The 20104-nt window shown below is 39.2% G+C and overlaps 2 protein-coding genes across 4 annotated transcripts; one reads left to right on the top strand and one right to left on the bottom strand.

The window, feature by feature from the left end:
- Window positions 1-502: 502 nt before the first annotated feature.
- SLU7 (SLU7 homolog, splicing factor) lies at window positions 503-14052 on the bottom strand. Of its 2 annotated transcripts, XM_062605333.1 has the most exons (16): window positions 13935-14052; window positions 13056-13241; window positions 12294-12447; window positions 11928-12008; window positions 11169-11333; window positions 9713-9778; window positions 8206-8253; window positions 7585-7716; window positions 7215-7312; window positions 5767-5834; window positions 5437-5576; window positions 4404-4565; window positions 3870-3974; window positions 3616-3690; window positions 3257-3361; window positions 503-2291 (listed from the first exon to the last, which is right to left on the bottom strand). In XM_062605333.1, exons 2-16 carry the CDS (start codon window positions 13217-13219, stop codon window positions 2112-2114), a joined length of 1743 nt encoding a protein of 580 aa, XP_062461317.1. In that variant the 5' UTR covers window positions 13220-13241; window positions 13935-14052; the 3' UTR covers window positions 503-2111. The 2 variants fall into 2 exon arrangements, with proteins under 2 accessions (XP_062461317.1, XP_062461318.1); XM_062605334.1 differs by lacking the exon at window positions 8206-8253.
- A 1004-nt stretch (window positions 14053-15056) lies between these two features.
- Window positions 15057-19363, top strand: PTTG1 (PTTG1 regulator of sister chromatid separation, securin). 2 transcript variants are annotated; one of them, XM_062605320.1, is made up of 5 exons: window positions 15057-15183; window positions 15498-15676; window positions 16345-16426; window positions 17122-17271; window positions 17780-19363. In XM_062605320.1, the coding sequence occupies exons 1-5, from the start codon at window positions 15102-15104 to the stop codon at window positions 17857-17859; spliced, it is 573 nt and encodes a 190-aa protein (XP_062461304.1). In that variant the 5' UTR covers window positions 15057-15101; the 3' UTR covers window positions 17860-19363. The 2 variants fall into 2 exon arrangements, with proteins under 2 accessions (XP_062461304.1, XP_062461303.1); XM_062605319.1 differs by having other exon boundaries at window positions 15058-15183; window positions 16342-16426.
- The last annotated feature ends 741 nt before the right edge of the window (window positions 19364-20104 follow it).

The raw sequence follows: 20104 nt of genomic DNA, 5'->3' as shown, positions 1-20104 counted from the left end.
TTTTACAGACTGTCTGGATCAGTGAATTATTGGTTCTGCATTCTAAATTGCTCTTTTCAGGGTTATTTCTGAATTGCCTCCTACATAATCAAGTCTCCAGCTACTTTTTAGAAAGCTATCTTCGTAACTCAGGGAACTGCTATCATGGACTCTTCTGTTACCTCATCTTCCCAATTGCCTTGGCACTGACCAAGACAACAGCAGTTGGTATCTCTGCAGCTGGACATATATGCTGATGAGAACTTCAGATGTTACAGCTCCGAGAAGAGTAACAGTCTGCTGTTCAGAAAAATCCAAGGACAGTTTGCATTCAGGTCGTACCAGAGGATCTCTGGAACACAGTAAATAACCTAAAACATTGATTGTCAATGACAGTATCACAAATAGTTTTAATACAGAACTACACTGCAGCCTAATGCAGGATTTCCATTGTTAGCTATGTATGCTAACTTAATACATTCAAACCCTCAAAGCACCTGTGAAATCACACACACACACACACCACTTAAAATGTATGTTTATTGCATGTAATGACTTGTGGAAAAGACCAGTTTTTCCTTCAAATTATCTATAACATAGAGAGGTCAAGACACGAGCCAATATGGAAACTCAGAACATGAGTCACTAGCATAGCAGAAGGAAAACTCTATCCCTAATATCTTCCCCCCTCTGATTGTCTAAATCCACGTTGTTTGTGAAAATGTAAAAGCAATTTCTGCAAAAGCTTATTTCTCCTCTCTGAAGTTTTTCTTTCCTGGTACTTGATATATTAACAATTCCACCCCGAGATCTTCGATCTCACTACTTGGGTTTATTTTTTTGCACATGCAGAATCAAGTTTTAAAAATAAATGCCCACAGTCAGATGTTTAAGTCTTACAAAATAAAAGTCTGCATCCAGAACTAGTATTTCTGTAACAAAAATAAAGGGGAAGCAGACTTGGAGAAAACCTAATAAAAAAAGGAAAGCAGCTTTACAGGTATAACATGTTACAGCTTTAACACTGTTCCACCTGCTGCCAGGAATTTTAACTTCTTCCTTGTTTACAAAGTGGACATTAGAATCAGGTTCTTCATTTTAAGAAGAAAAGCCAGGATTACAGCATCTTCAGCCCCACCATTAATATAACCACATTAAATGTGGTTATAAAAGCCATGTTTAATAAGACAGTTTAAACCATAACACAAATAATTTGTAAGCCTTCCAACTCTAAAGTCACGCTGTTAAGTTTTTCACACTTCTCCAAGTTTTAATGGTTAAAGGAGAAAACTCACAGTTTAAGGACTAGTATTGCCAAACACAAAGCAGATGCTGCTTTACATTGTCAAGAGATATTAGAGCCTGACACTTGGTATTGCATCAACAGGATACTGGAAGTTATAAGGGCGAGATGAATACTGTTATCAAAAGAACTCAGATCTCTGTGACTGACATTTGCATGTTAACATCTGCAGAAATGGTATTTAAAAGCTCTACAGTCAGCTTCTATCATTAAAAAGGCTGTACAGCATTTAAGATACTTGTATTAACAAAACCTGTACAAAGTTATCAAGTTTTACATTTCCAAAATACTTACTACAAAGTGATTGAGAAAGAAACTATTTCTCCTTTTAAAGCCATGTGACAAGCAACTCCCCTTATAAAGAAGAGGATTCAGTAGCTGTTGTGTTTTTCTTTGCAACGATTTTTATTCTATATTAAGCAACATAACAACCATTTCTTTTGAGCAGTTTTGCCAAATGTATCATTACTTTATGGATATATTGGTTGGCCAAATGAACTTAGAATTGTAGCCAGGATCTGATCTTATCCAATAAAGAGAGAAAATATTTCTACTCCGTAATATCCTATATATATACATGTGTGTATGTATACATTTGTGACTGTATATGTATACATACACACACATATAATGTGACTATAAATATGTCTCCTGAAGTAATTGCTATGTCTATTGAACTTACTGGTATAGTATATCTACTTAAGTCTATTGGCAGAAATTTTCACCATCTTTTTTGGTGCCAAAAATGGTCTTTGCCATAGCAGGTTTCTATAGAACTGTAAACAACAATGAAAAAGAGTCTAGTGTATAGGAATGATTTCTGCCATGACTACTGTCCAAGAAAAGAGGCCATAGGATCATCAGGTCTCTGACGTTTCATTCTGTAAGCTTCCATTTCCTCTTCTGTTGGCTCCCTGCTGTCATAAATGCTGTTGTATGGTCTCTTCCTCTCATCTATCTGCATGATTTCTTTCACGTGAAGAAGACGAGCCTCTTCTGCGTTTAGTGCCTGAAATTAAAGAAAAAACCAAACCAAACCATCACAATGAAAGTTTATATTAGATTTCAGTATCAGAAGAAGCAGCAGGCAGAATGGTGGGATAAGCAATGCACATCTGTCCAATACACCTACAGCACACTTCACTTAATGCTCATTTTGTAGAGTTTAACATAAAATGATGGTAAAATGATATTTAACAAACAAGATACTTTCATCTCTTTCCAATTGCCAAAATCAAGTAAGAAACTCCTCAGCTCTACCTAAAATGTAATCATGACCCAGCAAGTACAAAAGCCGATAAGCAAGCATGCGATCTTAGGGGTTTGGGTATGTGTATTTTGGGGGGGTGTGGGGTTTGTGGTGTTTTTTAAATGCTTTTTGAAATACATGTTATCCCATTCCTCAAACTACCACTGTTGCTCCGTCTAGCAATTTAAAAGAAATAGCATTTGTACAATGCTTTGATTAACCATAATTTCATATGGTTACATCATTTCACAGTCTGAATATCTAGAGGCTGTGCTCGTGGAAGGGCTGTTCAGCAGCAGTCAGCCTATAGCTTGGTGGATGGATTTATTGCATCAGCTGTGAGACTGGGCATGTCTAGGATAAAAAGTGGTAAGTTAAGCTTTGACAGTGCTTTTGATCTCTCCATCTTTCTTCAATACACAAATCACTGTGTTCTGAAATGACTTTTATATATCTAAAGCTGTGGTGCCTAGACAGGAAGTGTTCTAAATCATCTAAACTAAATCTTCCAAAACTAAACGTTTATTGCATACTTGTCCAAGAAACAGGGAATATACTTTAGGACATCTAACAGCATTTTAAATTTGCTTTAGCTCAAAATTAGCATTAAAGAACATCCCACAGAATGCCACAGGAACTGCATAGCAGGCTTCATAAAACTGACGTTGTTGTAAAATATTTTTCAAGTTCTTTTTGCCACAAAACCATTGAAGAATGTAATGCACCTTTTTAAGTTTTTCTTGCTTCTTTTTCTCTTCACTGTCACTATCTGAATTTGAGCTCTTCTTGTGCTTCTTCTTTTTCTTCTCTTTCTGTTTCTCTTGGTGGATCTGTAAAGTAGAAAACCACTTATTGTTAAGATTCAACTTGCAAACAGTAATGTTGAAGCCATTAAGTCCCACCAAGAGTCTACTGAAACTAAGGTTTCATATAGCATTAATGGAGATGTTAATGATCTATTAATGCAGTCTAATGATTTTCAGACTCGTTATGACTTGCATCATTTTGTAGTTATATGTATCCTTCCATCTCTTAAAATGCTGAGGAAAAATATCTGCCTCCCTGAGAAAGGGAAACAACCTACCTCCATCAGTGTTTTGGGTTTTGTCACGTGTTCTTCCTCCTTGGGCTGCTCTTGTAGTAAGCTTGCTTCAGCATTCTATACAACAGACAAGAGAAAGGATAGCCACTTACTAAGCATACTTGAAAGGGGAAGGACAAAACCCCCCCCAAACCAAACAAATACCCCAACCTCCTCCGAAAAGCAAAACAGTCTAAAACTTAGATAGGAAGATTAATGATTTTTAGCTCTTCTCAAGCGACTAAGACAATACTTACAGCAATTTCTTTCCCAGCTTCTCCTGTACAGTACGAGTACTTGACAAATGAGTGGCAGCATTTGTAACCCCACTTGCCTTCTTTCCAGTATGAACCCCAAATGCTCTGAAAGAGGAGACACAAACATCCAGTGATACTCCCATAAGAAGAGAGCTGCAATCTATTCCTGAGGTTATATCCTGGTAAGTAAACTATTTGAACAATCCAGAAAGGAAATTTATGGGAAATACTTCATAATTTTGCATTAGCTACACAGGTATATTTTCAAACAAGAGAAAAACAACAGGATGCTGTCAACTCATATTCAAAGTCAAAGCGAGTAACTTCCCCTTTAGCTTAAGATTGCCATTGTAACTCAAATTTGCATTGCAACCATAGCAATTGGAAGTTTCTCCTTGGTAGAAAAGGAGAGTGTCAAATTTGAGACAGAGGAAGAATTTATTTAGTGTATTATGTTGTACTGTATCCCACCGTACCTCATACCCTTCCAGTGGGAGGGAATCTGACTTTTTTATAATCTTAACATATGCTTACTGTATGGTTGTTGATCTTTACATCCTCTTCATATTTAGAGCAAGCAACAGCTTTCTCTCGTCCTTTGATGACTGTTCCATGCCTAGAGTACTCCACATAATCTTCTGTTTGAGCTAACAGCAGTTCAGCTGGTGGGGCATCCAAATGTTCTTGTCCTCCATACTAAAATGCAAAGAGAAATAACAGTTTGGAAACAAAGCCCACCTTTTAGGCAATTAAGAATTACATTTTAAAAAGCATCTCTTTCAAAAGGCAGTGAAAGTGACACAAAGTGGACAGAGACAATTTAATCTTTAGGGAATAGTTAAGAGTGAAATACATCTCCTCCTATGGCCATTGTGGTGTTTTGGTTTGGTTTTGTTTGTTTTGCCTGGAGAATTAAAGCAGTGATACTCCTCACACAAAGCAGGAAATCTTTTCAGATCAAACTAGAAGGCTCTGGTACAACCAAAGCAGTACTTTCTGTCCCACTCCTGACAAGCTGAGGATCTAAATGGATTATTTAGTTGCCAGCTGCTCAAGAAGCCAGCTGCAAAACATAAAACAAATATTTGTCTAGAAGACTGCACTCAAAACTCTAGTCTGAAAATTCTACTTTTCACATTTAAGAGAAAAGGAATGCTTTAAAATAATTCTGGGAGACCGTTACTTGGGTATTTTACAAAAGACACCATTTTTAAACTGAAAAAAAAAAATAAAAATCAACCACTTGTATTATTAAAAAAAAAAATAAAATCCAAATTCCCACTCCTCCTACATACTGCTGTCAGATTTTTGACTGAGAAATTCTAACAGTTAATGGAAGAGCTCCCAATAATCCAAAGAAATATAAGCAGATCTTCAAAGTTTCCTATATTAAATAATAAAATTAATCTAATTGATGAGATAGTGTGTTTAGATACAGAAATCTTTTTTATGAATCCAAGCTGCTGAGAACAGCTAATGCTGGTACATTAGCAATTTTATTTGTTTGCCAAGACCCAGGCTTCAAACTCAACAGAATTCTTATTAAATAAGATTGAATGTCTGTTACCTTCTCTAGGATGCTTTCTTTCTGCTGTGCCTTGAAATCTTCTTTTTTCACTTTGAAGGATTTATAAAGTAGCTCTAATTTTGTAGGGTCTGCTTGCAGATGAACTTCAGAGCCTTTGTCATAAGCTTCCCAAGCAAACACTGTGTACACAAGAGGTTTCACTTAATATTTATTCTAAAACTGACACATGCATTCAAATTATGATCATCTTTAACTCTGTAATTTGAAAGAAAGCCTCAATCTAAAGAGATTTATTTCTCTTTTTCACGAATGAAGCACTCTTTAAGTATTTAAATCAATTTCCTTACAAAGACCTCAAAACCTACTTACACTGAGTCTGTGCCATTGAAATGGTATCTCCAGTGTAGCGAACAAAGTTATCACCTGCGTAACCAACTCTGCAGAAAAGAACAACAGGATTTTTAGCATTCAAGAAACATGATTTCCTTTTAAATGCAACCATAGAACACCAACAGGAAAGTAAAAATTCTCCTTTGTGCCCTGAGAGTTAAGAACAGAGGAAGAGGAAGCATTCAACTCAATGAATGAAATTAAGGTCTAGGCTCCCCAGTCATGCAAGTATTAGATAGCAACTCAGAATACTTGATGCCTATGTTTACCTGGAATTATCTTATGACAGAGACCTGGAACTGTGTCTGGGATACCAAACACCGTAAGCGAAACTTGGATCTAATTGCACAATAAATATGCATAAATGGTATGTGATATTCTAGCACAGTGATTCTCACTTTTGAATTTGTGAATCTCTCCTCCCACCCAGACCCAGTGTATGGCTCTACCATTCTCAGTTATCTGAGAATCTCTTTTGCACCCTTCAAAAAGATTCAATGACTGTATAAAACATGTTGAAATTCAGTGTTAACAATCCAACTTCTTATTCTTTTCACATCCCCAAAGCCACTCTGAAAAATTTAGTCTGTGGCGGAAGCACAGATTCAGCAAAGGTCAAATTATGATTCTGGAGAGAAGTGAAAGCATCTGCATCTAAAACCAGAACTGGCTGGCATGATTCTAGCTGGGGGCAAGGAGAGGTGGAAAGAGCATTATTTGCCAGCATTCAATCACTGCCATCCTGTTCCAGGCAGAGAGCTAATCCAATTACTGTACTCTGAATAAATGTTTCTACTCCAGGCCTGTCTGCTCTGCAAGGCTACAGCACTACACAGGTCAATGCTGGGTCACAGCTTAAGTACTCAACTTGAGTTTTAAGTGAGACAGTCTTATGTGCAGCCAAAAGCCAGCCTATGGTATTCTTTAGTTATCTATCTAGACAATGCCAAAGCTTTCGGACTTTTTTTATGTAGACTCTGTTAACATACGAGGAGCTCTTGCTCCTAATTCAAACATTCACTTGGGTACTACCAGTATTCCATGCTAGTCTCCACTGCTGAATGCTTTCCAAAAAACAAGGGACAAAGTTTAAGATTTGGTTACTGAAGTACTTTACATAAACATCATTACTGTTTACAGGTATAACCTGTATATACAGCAGTATTCTAATTCTTGTGCAGATCGTTAAACTAAATGGTGGTCCACATATCCCTGAACATTAAGGGCCAGTATTACTAAAATACCACTTTTACATATTAAAACAAAAAGTGCTGCTAAATATTTTTCCTGTATTTACTGCTACTTCTATCCATAACTGACTAGAGATTCATTAGTACAAAACATACAGATAAGAGAAAATACAAAACTATTAATCTTATTTTGAGCAGTTTTGTTGGATACAGAAACATGATCCTGTTTTAACTTACTCGTCTGGATTCTTGCCTGTATTGGCATATGGGTTCTCCCTCATTGCTCTTGTTTTGGGATCATAGTAAGCAGAGTTTGGATCCAGATTCCTCAAGTACTAGGGAAAGAAAACAACATACAAGATATTTCATGTTTATGATTTAAAAAAGACTCAAGTTACTCCTGTATCACCCAGCCCAGACATTTAAGAAGCTGGATCTATGTAGAAGGTTAACCTTGACAAAGTCATAAAATGAGCAGAAATAGAACAACCCTGAAACTCCATGCCCCAAGACCCATACATAAACTCATTAACCTTTGAGTATACAATTTTTTGGAAACTAACTCTCATGAATACAAAAGAACATCCGTAATGAATTCTTAACTTACTTTAGCAATATCTTCCCGAATACGTAAATTTCTGACTGTGATACGTCTTTTTGAGTCAAAGTTCTGTCCAGGCATATCAATGTCATCTGCATATTTATCTTCATCCTCATCTTCACTGTTATGATCTCTTTCCTGAGGAGAGATGGGAAACTTCTAAATAAAAGAGGACATTTACACTAGAGACATGTATGAGAGACTGATTTTAGTGGTTTCATTAAAACTTCCGTAACCCATGCAGTTAAAAACTAGCATCATTTACCTGAGCTTAAGTGTGCTATCATACTAATCTAGCATTCAACAGTTCTCAGAAATACAAGGATTTCCACTTCCTCATATGAAAACAGTTACAAAACCAGAACTGTGATTATATTAAGAATACAGTTATCCTGGGACAAACTATATTACTAAACTAGTTATTTGCATGCATGTCCAAGATTTGACAACACACAGGAATTAAACCCCAAAACCCTTCTGTGAAATCCAGTGATCTCTGCAGGAAAGAACAGGCAGCCAGTGGCATGAACCCAGCATTCAAACCTTTATGCAACCCTTGTTTCACTTTGCACTAACGACAGGCCCTTTTTTCTGCCCGTGGTGTGATGCAGTGGATAGTGATCTTACTGTCTGTGAATTCGGTTCCTCTTCTCCCCACTGCTGTCTTGGGGAGTTCTGCAGCAAACAAAGAGCACATCAGCAGAGAAGACGATATAGTGGAAAAAGGAAAGATGGCAGGGATATAAAGAGCAATCAAAGCAGAGCTTGATGATGGACGCAAAATACAATTTACACGTGGCAAAGACTGCAACATCATGTTCTAGGAAAGAGCTTGTAAGTGTCTCTGTTACAGATGTATGTTGGAGACCTTCTCACTGTATTCCAAACTAATTTTCCAAGCCTTTGTAAAACTGGCAAATTCTAGAAGTGTCACTGTTTGTTAGAGCTTGCTATGCCTTTGACCACTAATAGTTTACACTTTCATATCATGCAAATATAACCAAGATTCAACTCTGAAAGCTTAATCAATATTTATGCTTAATGAGGATTGACAGAATTTCAGAAGCCATGATTTAATCTGGAGAAACAGAGCTAGACTTTATTTTTCAACCTGCTTAGCCTCTAACTTGAGAATACTTGCAGCATTAAAAACGGAAATAAGGAGACTGGACAGCAAATTGGCTATACAAAACAGTCTTGGTCTTGTCAGAGATAGTTCTTACGTTTCAAACACACTTCCCTTCTTACAGCTTCATTTTGTAAGGAATATGGAAGCCAACAATGTTTGCCTTGTGGTAAAAACAGGCACCAAAAAGAGAAAGAATATTTTTCTAACGGGAAGGCCAGAACGCTGTCGTTTGCGCTGGGCTGGAGATTAAGTCCACTCTGCCATCTACTGACAAAATGTGAAGTGACAACCTCTGGAAAACGCAGGCCCAACTGTATGTCGTCTTTCTTGTGCTTGTTTTCTTTCTTACAGTATTAATTAAAAAAACCCTAGTTCCGACCAGTAGCAGTCTCTACTTTCCCCCCATTTTATAAACTTAGAATATTACCAGAAATTACTTTTTAAAAATAGAATTTTATATCAAAGATTATCAAAAGCACTGCCTATAATCTCAGAGGAGTTTGTAGAAGTTAGCAGAAGATGGGAACTCTGCAGTTATAAACTAGAGGGAATGACACTGCAAATAAGTCATAGCAACGACTGGAGTAAGAAACAAGTTTGGGTTAACATAAAGAAAATACCTTCCTATTCTAATTTATACCAATCATTACAAAAACAATCCACAGTCATGTAATGGTCATAATATTAGTCGATGTAACCTTTCAGTATATGAACAAAATTCCATGTAAAACAAGCTTTTTTGACCCAAAATTCCATGTCATTAATGTTAGCAATAATAATCATATAGAACCTTTGCCCGTAGGAGGAAAACAGTCAACTTTCACTTGAAAGAAGATACTTCAAATTCTTGAATGTGACACACAATGTGCTGGTGCTAGGGAAGTATTTAAATTATTGAAGGGTATAAAAAAAAACCAACAATAGCAGGCCCTGCATAGAGAGGAAAAGCATCAAAGAGCAGAAGGAACCTGATTCAGGCTTATTATTAGGAGTTAGTTTACTTACCACTTGCTCCAGCTTCCCTGATGCTAACTCTTCCTGAAGCTTCTGGGCCTTCAGTGTACGTTTGGCCTGTGTATCATGAAACACATTTGTTTTAATGTTCCTTCTTAACAGCAAGTGTGCAGTAATATTTATTTATCACAACCAACTCCTCTGACTGCTGTCATTAAAATGTGCTAATTATTACCAAATATGGGGGCTTAACTGTCTTGGTGCTTGTAAAAAATCAGCAGCCTACAACTTGTCCCCTCTAACTCCCGTGCTTTACCACACTGTTTTCTGAGGCTCAAGGAGAGGAAATGATGTACACTAACTATTTTACTACTTTATATTACACTGTTAAAAGTTTACCAGATTTATGCAGTTCTACCATTAATACATTCATCCTACTTTAAGAACTAAAGAGCTTATTTCAGTTGTGTTTAAAAACAAATACGTTTTACTCTTGTGTCCTCATAGATTAGTTAGAAACTTCAGTGCTTAAGGTACTTTGTGACTGATGCTGCATTTATGGTTCATGCAAGAGGGGCCACTAAAGTCTAGCACCTGAAGTGGGATTTCAAAGTACCTCTGGAGACTGCCAAGGACAGTCTAGGCAGGTTTTGGTTACCTCCAAAAATGGAGACTGTCCAGCCCCACTGGGCAAGCTGTTCCCCTGTTTGATCACCCTTACTGTAGAATATTTTTTTCTTATCATTAAACAGAATTTCTTGTATTTCAGTTTTTGCCCACTGCTTCTTGTCCTGTCATTAGATACTACTCATAAGAGTCCAGTTCTGCCTTTAAACATTCCCATCAAACATTTACACACACTGATTAGATTACTTTTAGCACTAGCTTTCCTATGTACTATAGGAAAATACTGAGGACCAGGCATTGAAGGGAGTTACTTATGCACCTAAATATCTTCTGGAACAGGTAGCTGACATCTAGCTAAGGTAGTGAACTCTTTTTTCAGCTTTTCTTAGAAGTTACTTAGTGTTCACATACATTTGGTGCATACACATAGGAAGTTATCTGCAACAGCAGGATGCCAGCCTGCAAAGAGCTGTGTACAAATATACTACTCCTCCATCATGGTAACAAAAAGGATTCATTAATAAAAAAACATGAACGAGGTTACAAAATAGGTAGAGATTTGTTGCCTCTAATACAACTAGATAATAAATTCCTTTCTTGCATATGATTCAATCTGCATCTTGGGTAATAAATTCTAAGGTTTGCCTATTAAAAGGTAAGCAATCTGGAGAGACTATTGTACAGATCCATATTCAGTTGCCAGTTCTGATCTTAATTTTCAGTTTATGTGAAGTCTGCTATCAACCATAGTATTCATCTCACTTTTTCATTGTCAATACAGCACAAGGTCTAATATTAACACTGCACATAAAATAACATGCCTCTTCCCAGCAAAACCAAACACTAAACTTTTCCTGAATGAAACATAACAGCTACATACCAAATCAACCTTGGCATATTCCTCTACAATCTTCATGTGCTCTTCTGGGTTATAGCCATTCCAACGGTCTCGCTTTCCATCATAATCAAATGTCAGTTGAGGCTGCACGTGTTCATCTGGTGCAATATTCATGCCTGTGTATCTTGCTCCAATTCTCCTGGGTCTCTGAAAGTTAAAAAACAATAGATGGATCAGTCCATTAGACTAAAATATGTTACTCAGATACCCGTTTAAAAATAGTATCGAGATCCTCTAGAGCCACTTAAATTCAGCACTATAAGCCTGTGAATTGTACATAAATGCAAGTAATTAATTTCTGTATTTTAAAGCAGCACAACTGATTCCAAACTCCATCAATTTTGAACTCTATTTTCCACAGTTAAGAATGAAATTGAAACACCAATTTCTGGGTATGGCTTCTAATTGACATGGAACAGAAAGACAGCACTTGGGTTAAAGCAAATTATTATGAAGAACTAAAATGTTTTCACCTATTATTGCAGTACTGATCACAAACAGAATTGATGAGCAACAACCTGAACAGTAACATTTCTTCCCTTTATTTTTCCTACATAATAATTTCTTCAGAAATTTCCAAGCCACCTTTCAATACCTGTTTTTCCAAATAGCTTCCTCAAAACCAGAAATTTCTCTTTTATCTATAGCTGGCTATTTTTCACTAAGATTAGAATTCACACTGTTTTCAAAACCATTAAAACATCAACAAAATGATTCTATGATTCTAAAAGTCGAGTTTACCTCCATGCAGTCCTTCTTACTGTGTGTCAATGCACCACAGTTCTCGCAAGCTCCTTTACGGTATCTAGTTGCCACAGCATGCTGAACAACAAAGAAAGACACTGTTGTACAAACTGTGGCAAGATTTATACACGTTCCCAACACCCAATTCATTTGTTCAATAGAACTAAAGTGTGCATGATGTACCCAAGCCCAGAACATGTATTTTGATTATTATCAAACACTACCTTGTGTTTGATCAAATCAGACTTGCCTGCTGAATTAGAATCCCCAACTCCTGTCTCCCTCAAAAACACGTTCCCAGAAATCATATCCTCTTGGAATCAACCCAAATCTTTATTTTATGACAAAAAAAATTGTGCATACCTCTTTAACTCCTCGTTTGTACCATTCTCCAGAGGTGCTATACTTTTTCTGCTTCTCTGGCTGTGGTCTCTGATGCTTTAGTGTAGGTCTTTTAGAAGGATCTATGTACCATGGTACTGAGGATATGTACTGAGGAATATGAGGATTGATATCCCTGTAAAAGATGTGTAATAAATACATGGCATAGGAAAAGAACCCCCACAACAACTTAGCCTAACATATAACTCTCACATTAAAGTTCAGTGCTTTACAAGTGATAATAATGAAGTTGTTACAACACATTGCAAATTTAACTAGATGAACACAGGTTCATGTTGCGATGCTGCTGTCATCTAATTCCTGACTCCAAATCAAACACTTCATTTTGTGCAATGTTACTGAGCACAAAACCAGTAACACTGCTCTTCTCAAAAGCAACAAGCCTCATAGAAGCAAGAGACAGGGAACAGATAACGTACACTGTGAAGTTCCCCAGTACCATGTTTTGGTCACTTTTAGAACACCACTTACAAGTAGCCACATAGATGCAACTTTTAGCAGCACTATCAATAGATTACGGTCAATAAACATTGAACCTACATTTTTTGTGGGGAAAATATGTTTCTAGGGGTTACTGGAATGTTAAAGCAAATTAACAGTCCCAACTATTTATTTCTACAATGACCCATGTATCACCCTCATGATTATTCTGTAATCACATCAGGGATAAAAGGCATTTTTAACCAGTACCTTTACAACAACCACAGCTTTAATTAAACTTACTTTCCTTCTTCATCCACCTCAGCAGGCGCATTTCCTAGTTTTCTCTGTTCTTCCAATTCCTTTTTTTTCCTCCAGTCTTCTCTTGTCATCTTCTTTGGTTCCTCCAGGCCCACATCATTCGATCCTCCTGAAGGAGCAGCATTCGCTACTGTCCCTGATGACATACTGTTTTTTCTCTTTCTTTTCCTGTTATGAGAAAATAGAAGTCTTACAGATCAGTAGTATTTGACAGCACAATTCATCATGGTTTTGCATCGAGTGAAACCGGTAACACTGTAAAATGCACTCAAAAATAAGCACCGGTGCTGAAAAAAACTCTTACTATTAATTAACGCAATGTCTCCTTTGTTATGTTAATTAATCTATTATTTAGGGTCACTTGCTGGAGGTGCCTTACTGCCTATGTTGTTCACCGACAGGCACACTACCAAGACTTGTGTATTTTCCTGCCCATGGCAGGGGGTTGAAACTAGATGATCTTTAAGGACCCTTCCAACCCAAACCATTCTATGATTCTAGGTCCCGCTCTCTGCCCAGCCGGACGCCAGGCGGGGACGCACAGCAGCAGCTCTGCACGCAGCGCAGGACACCACTATCGGCGCTCCAGCCCCCGCGGAGCTGCACACGGACTCACCCGCCGTCAGCAGGGCCCGCGGACCGGCCGGGGTTGCCGGAAGGCCCTGACCCGTCCATGCAGCATGCGCGAACCCGAGCCTACGCGTACGCGAGTAGAGAGAGGCCTGCGAGGAAGCAGCACCCTAGCAGGGCCCGGGCCCGCAAGGATGCGGGCGCTTCCCCGGAGCCCAGAGCGGCCGCCCCGAGCGCCGGTCCCCGCCGCTGCCCGCGGCCCCTCTACCCCAGCCCCGGGCCCTTGTTTACCTGCCAGGCCGCACAGGCACCGGGCACGCACCACGGCTACGTCACAGGGAGCGACGGCACTGCCAAGGGCGGAGCCACGGCGTCACCGTAGCAACCTGCTCCGCCCCCGGAAAGCAGGGGGTGGAGCCACAGGGAGGGCAGGCGCGGCGGAAGCGTCACCGCTGAGCCAATCGCCTGCGGAGCGTTAGTCGAAGTAGCCAATGGGCGACGCGGAGCCAGTTTAAAAGGTGGCGGTTCGGCACTGCAGGACGCTACCGGCTTGCTGCCTGAGGAGCGTCTGTAGCTTGGTGTTCGTGTGAGCCGAGGCGGGTCTGTGCCGGTACTGCTGCGCTCGGGCCTGCCGGTGGTGCTTGAGGTGGGCCCTGGGCTGGGGGAGCGGAGGGTGGGTGGTGTTACCGCTTACAGCCGGAGTGTGGGAAGTGGCTTGAACTAAGGGGAGCGCCGAGGCCTGCGGCTGTAAGTCTTGCTCTGACTGTGCTTGAGCTCTTGACTTCAAGCTACACCAGCTAAAAGCAGCTTTTTCCTTCAGGCTCCTGCTGAATGAGGGGTCGTTGCGTACCTGTGCAAAGGCAGTGGCAAGCTCCAGGTGGGAGCTGCCTGGATACTAATTAACAGTGTGAAGAAGTGCTCTGATCTGTTATCTCGGTTAGGGCTGAAAAACTGTAATGAAGTTACCGATTTGTATAGGGTGTCCTCTGTTTCTTTTTCTCATGAAAAGGTGCCTGCTAGTAAAATAACTGTAATTGTACTTACGTGCTCAAATGCTGCATGTTTTGAGCTAAGGACTGGATTGCTTAGCTAGGAGATGTACTCTTATTGTACTAAAGAAACCACAAAGCAGTAACAAAGCAAGCCAGAGGTATTAGATCTTTCCGTGTAGGATTGTTAGTGAGATTTACTTCTTTCCTGAACTCATATAAGCTCTTTTAGGACTATGAGGCTACCTTGTGCACTAATAATGCCTTCAAGCATAAGGGTCTGTAGCTAAACTACTATGCAATGGTGTGAAGTATGTGTTTGTTCCCTCTTGTCTAAGGACCAGCACATGGCAGCTGTATTGTCTTTAATGCAGTTTGTTTAAAAAGTGTGCTTTGGTGGAAAAGAAGCTGGTAAGAATAATTTCCTCTTTTTCCTGTATGGCCTTTCCAGAGTCTTCTCAACCTGAAGATGGCAACTCTGATCTTTATTGATCAGGAGAATGATGAAGTTGGCACTACTAAGAATCGGCTAAGACTCCCTTCAGGATCTTGTGAGTACATGCAGCCTTAAAACAGCAGGAGATCAGATAAAGTGCATAAATCCATGTCTTGCTAATCACTGTTTTGATCAGTAATAGTTTTTTATCCCTATGTCTACTTCTCTAGCAATTCTACTAAGCTCTTCAAATACCATAAAAATGGAGATAACTCTGTTTTTGTCATAGATGGGGTTTATGATCCTGAGTTTTAAGTGATGGACAATGATTTTTGATGGCTACTTTTCTAGCACATGCACTTACTGAAGAAAGCTTTAGGGTTGATATGGTGCTAAAGCTTGTTTATTTTTTTCTTCCACCCACTCCAGCAAAAATCTTATCTGAAAGAACGCAAGTTAAGACTCCACTTCCCAAAAAAACAGTCAGTACATCTCCAGCTGCACCTCGCTCTGTCAGGAAGGCTCTTGGAAATGTGAATAGAACTCAAGGAGTCACAAGCAAGTTGGAAAAGATAAGACAGAAAAGTCAGCATTGTGCTGCAAACAAAGTGAGTACAACACACTTAGGAGGGACAGCGGGGAGCTTCCCCATCGGTTTTCATTGTTTAGCATGATGTCCTATGGTACAGAATATCCCTTTGATCTGTTGGGTCAGCTGTCCCAGCTGTGTCCCCTCACAACTTCTTGCCTATGCTTGGGTGGGGTGAGAAGCAGAAAAAGCCTTGACTCTCTGTAAGCACTGCTCAGCAATAACTAAAACATCTCTGTATTGTCATCACTGTTTTCATTGTGAATCCAAAGCATGGCATCATATGAGCTACCAGAAAAAAAATAACACTATCCTAGCCAAAACCAGCACAAGGAATACAGGAGCATAGGAGATACCAAATGGCAAAGTAGTGGTTCTAGAGAAAATACTGAGTTAATGTCTTGTTTGCATGTCAAGTATCAGGAACCTAGTATCATGAATGTAAATATTCCAGTGCAGTGATTTATTGCTGCTGTAGTATTTATTGCTGCTGTAGTATTGCTACATAAACTCAACTGAAGCGTTTGTCTGTCTCCAGGTTATTTGTCTTGAAGTTACTTAGGCTTAGCTGTTGTCTGTAGCAGGCATTCTTGTCTGTAGACCTGCTATGGCACAGGAATGCCATTACAAATGGAAACTGCAGTAGCTCAAATAATGTAACTTCCTCTCTTTAATATCACTAAGAAGACTGCAGGTTTAGAAAGCTGTGATGCAGTGGCTGAAGAACAGTGGCCAGAAATAGAAAATATGTTTCCTTTTGATCCTCGAGGTAAGAACTATTGGTGTAATTATCAAAATGAACAATCAGGCTTTCACGAGTGTTGCTTTGTTTCAAAACTTTCTAAACTATTGTGGCAAATAAGTTAGCATTGCATTTCTCTGGAGTCCTTAAGCATAAGGGTGCTTGCTACTTCTGAAATACCATCTCATTCTCATTTAAGTATTTCTAATGGCAATAGCTGTGTTCCACAGATGTAGTGGTCAGCCTTTTACTGCGATGGCACGAAACTACTTCTATAGTCTCTTAGTTTGTAAAATAGCAATTGGTAGACAAATATTCAAGGGAGTACTTAAGCAGTACTGAAAAGCAGACTAATCTTGATTGTATGCCGAGACAGTAACTTGTAACTGAAAAGATTGCTACTGCTGTAGGATATAATAGTTTCATCTTCAGCTCTTAAAGCTGTTCTTTGCACAGCCCACACTCATCCAAAGTGTGTCCTTAAGCTGTCCAGTTCATCTGAAAGTGAATGTGCAAAAACTGATCTGTTAATGTAAAGCAGGAACTTTTGTGGTGTATGGGATTTTGACAACTAAGATATAACTTTGAAAAAATACCCAATAGAGTGGGGACTGTTGGATTGTGCTGTTTTGGACCTGCTCTCACTTCATTTAATCTAGGAGAATTTGTGGCTTCTCGGGCTGTGCACTGTTATTAAACTACAGTGTGTCTTTCTCAAATAGATTTTGAGAGTTTTGACCTTCCTGAAGAGCACAAACTAAGCAATATCAACCTGCATGGTGTTCCCCTCATGGTATTTGAAAGGACATATGAAAGATGTGTGAACATGGTTCCTTCACCTGTGAAGATTGAGGAGGTTTCATGGGAGTCTAGTAAGTGGAAACTTGGCATGACTTTCAGTACATGCAGTGCTCATTGTAGTTTAGGAAAGAATCTACTGCAGTAGTGAGCTGCCACTGCTCTACTGGCTATCAGAATAAAACTACTGTCAGCTTTTGAGGTGTAGTCAAGCTGAATTTAACTAGTACAGGCTGTGGTCTCACTGATGTTGCAGAGTGTTGTAGACAGGTGGTGTGGTGTGGAGTTACTGGGCACCCGAGCCAGTTTAGGTCGGGTCAATGCTGCACTTGCCCTGTTTCTTGTAAGGGTCTACCTGCTCTGTTGTGGGCTTATGCATGGCTGCATGCTTTGAGGTACTCTAGCATGATCTCATGCACAGCCACAGTTTTTTCAAGTTGTGAACTGATTGAGTTGTTTTAGGCAATCAGACTATTTCCCTTAATAATTCAGGGGCCTTATGTTAATCCACTGGGAGCTAGCTTATATTTAGGAATATAAATTCTGGGTTTCATGAGAAACTTTTTTTTTTCTAACTTTCAGACTTGCTGCAATCAACTGCCGACTTCCTTGATACCCTGGATGAGATCATTGACATGCCACCTCCGAATTATGACATTTAATCCATATTCTGAAGCTTCTATTGAGTTCAAATTTCATAGTTCTGTATTTTTAAATAAAAGTTAATCTAACCTGTATAATACTAGATTTGTCTCTTTTAAAGAGACCCAAGATGTAGATAGTACAGCAGTGCTTTGAAAAAGAAGACCTAAAGCAGAGCAGGTGAGCTTCAAAGCAAGAGTACGATACACTGTTGTCCTCTGTATCTGGAAGTTAGTATGTGCTGATTAGACTACATGGTCATGATAGGTTGAGGCCCTTCTGAACTGTTTAGATAACTTTATTAAATACACATTAGTTTTAAACAACTGTGTATCTAGTGTCCATTAAGTACTAGAGCTGGTACTCTTGTGGCATTTTTCTCTATTGAACTCATTTACTATTTACAGTGGTGGTTCAAGATGTGTTGGATTCTTATGCAGCTGCAGACCGCTTCTAATTGTACATCATTGTAGTGCTGATTGCTGGATACTGTCTGTGCTCTGTGAGGAAACCCTAGCCTTCAAGTTATAAGCACACAGGTTCAATAATATATATTTATTTTTCTTATGTTTTAATGGTCTTAACTCCTGTTTTTCATTACATAAAGCAGGTCAATTGTCAGCCTTCACTTATCTACTTCTACAGCTGTTGGGCAATGTTCTGATCTAGTTGTATGACAGCAGCCTGAGCTGCCTTCAGCTTTCAGGTCATGCTTAACATGGATTGCAATGCTGTGCTTGTGTTCTGATCACAGGCTGAGGTAGAAAGCCTTTCTGTATTCTATGATGCACCTGAGCTCTGAACAGGAGGTATTGCCATTACACAGTTGCACTGTGGCACCGTGTAACTGCAAGCAGTAACAATGGCAAGACCAGCTTTTTAGCTCACATTTTACAGTAATGTCTGAATTAACAAGAAATACACTTTAATGCTTGTGAACTAACTATGAGATGATAAATGCTCTACTGAAGGAATGGGGTTAATTTGGTGTAGATCAGTGCTGCATCCCACAGTTCTGCTGCTTGGAGGCATACTGTGGCTGCAACCTGACTGCATGAAGATGAGATGTGAATCTGTAACCATAGCCCTTTCATGCTTTGCTTCTAGGAAGCTTAATGCAGGCAGTGAAGGAGCCCTTGTGCTTTTCAATGGGTTGTCTGGTCTGCAGGTGCTGAAAGGAATGTATTTGCCCTGCTGTGATGACATAATGAAGGCTCCTTTTAGTTTTGAAAAGGGTAGCTGGCAGAGCACAGCAAACTCAGTTTTACTTTTTCCTACTTATGGATGTTTCCTCAAGATGTTTTGTTCCCTTAAATGCTTTTTACTCATTGGGGGGTAGATGTGCCTTCTTGGAATTGTCCTGTTGCAACTGCTAACCTTCACTTGGGACTAGAAACTTCCTGTTACTGGATTATCAGATTTAATGAAGTGAAAAGGTGTTCATTCTGTTTCTTCAAACTTGGCAGGGTATTGACTAAAGTGCTAAACTGTACTGAATTATACAATAAATGGTCTTTGTCTTCAGTTTCTTGTAATTGTTTTCAAACTTCAAAGTATTCGGGGGAATATCAAACTAAAAAATATGATTGAGGAAATTCTGTTTAGAGTTTTCCAGTTTTGGCTGATCCTTAATTGCATTTTAATAGCTTTTGATTCTGAGATAACTTGCCCACTTCTGCTGAGATAAGTTTAATAGGTATAGACTACCAGCTGCAAGAGTTAAACTGTAATAACTGTAAAAGAAAGTGTTAAAACGCATCTTCCTTTGCCTGTTAGTCTTTACCAGTTCAAACGAGCTGGGAGAAAACAGTCCAAGCCAAATTTTACACAAAAATGGCTGTAATTAAGGCACTGAGACTGGTTACACAGTGCCATCATGCGGCCCTTGTTAAGCAGCCACATGGGTAAAAACAGTCCTTGGTATGCGAAGCACCAGATAATGCGGTATGAGATACCAATAAGCATATGACATGAAATCATCAGAAATGTAGGCTGTAACTTTTTGTGTGTACAGACATTTTGTCTGGAGGGAGACACTAGTGCTTTCAGATCTATTATTTGAGCCTCCGGAGATAAGCTTTTTGCGCTGAGTCCATGTATGTATACGTGCACACATGTCAACGCTTACAGCATGCTTGGTAGTTGTAAGTTTTTATGCCAAAGTGGGTATTTGACTAATGTTTGTAAAGGTGATAAATGGTTCAGATAGGCCTATTAGTACTGACAGACTTTAATCCCAAAAAGTTGTTGCTTGCGGTTACAGTG

Source organism: Pezoporus occidentalis, unplaced genomic scaffold (genome assembly GCF_034315485.1).
Source record: "Pezoporus occidentalis ecotype Australia unplaced genomic scaffold, CSIRO_AGI_Poc_V1 ctg91, whole genome shotgun sequence".
Lineage (NCBI taxonomy): Eukaryota > Metazoa > Chordata > Aves > Psittaciformes > Psittacidae > Pezoporus > Pezoporus occidentalis.
Note: the sequence above shows the minus strand (reverse complement) of the source record. Positions and strands in the feature narration are given on the sequence as shown.

Coding starts and splice junctions, on each gene's coding strand:
- PTTG1 (XM_062605319.1), top strand. CDS start 15,102: ATGGCAACTCTGATCTTTATTGATCAGGAGAATGATGAAGTTGGCACT. Junction 16,427..17,121: donor GTTTCCTTTTGATCCTCGAG/GTAAGAACTATT, acceptor TTTCTCAAATAG/ATTTTGAGAGTTTTGACCTT. Junction 17,272..17,779: donor GGAGGTTTCATGGGAGTCTA/GTAAGTGGAAAC, acceptor TCTAACTTTCAG/ACTTGCTGCAATCAACTGCC.
- SLU7 (XM_062605333.1), bottom strand. CDS start 13,219: ATGTCATCAGGGACAGTAGCGAATGCTGCTCCTTCAGGAGGATCGAAT. Junction 7,313..7,584: donor TTCGGGAAGATATTGCTAAA/GTAAGTTAAGAA, acceptor TTCTTTCCCTAG/TACTTGAGGAATCTGGATCC. Junction 5,835..7,214: donor ACAGGCAAGAATCCAGACGA/GTAAGTTAAAAC, acceptor TCTTTTCTGCAG/AGTTGGTTACGCAGGTGATA.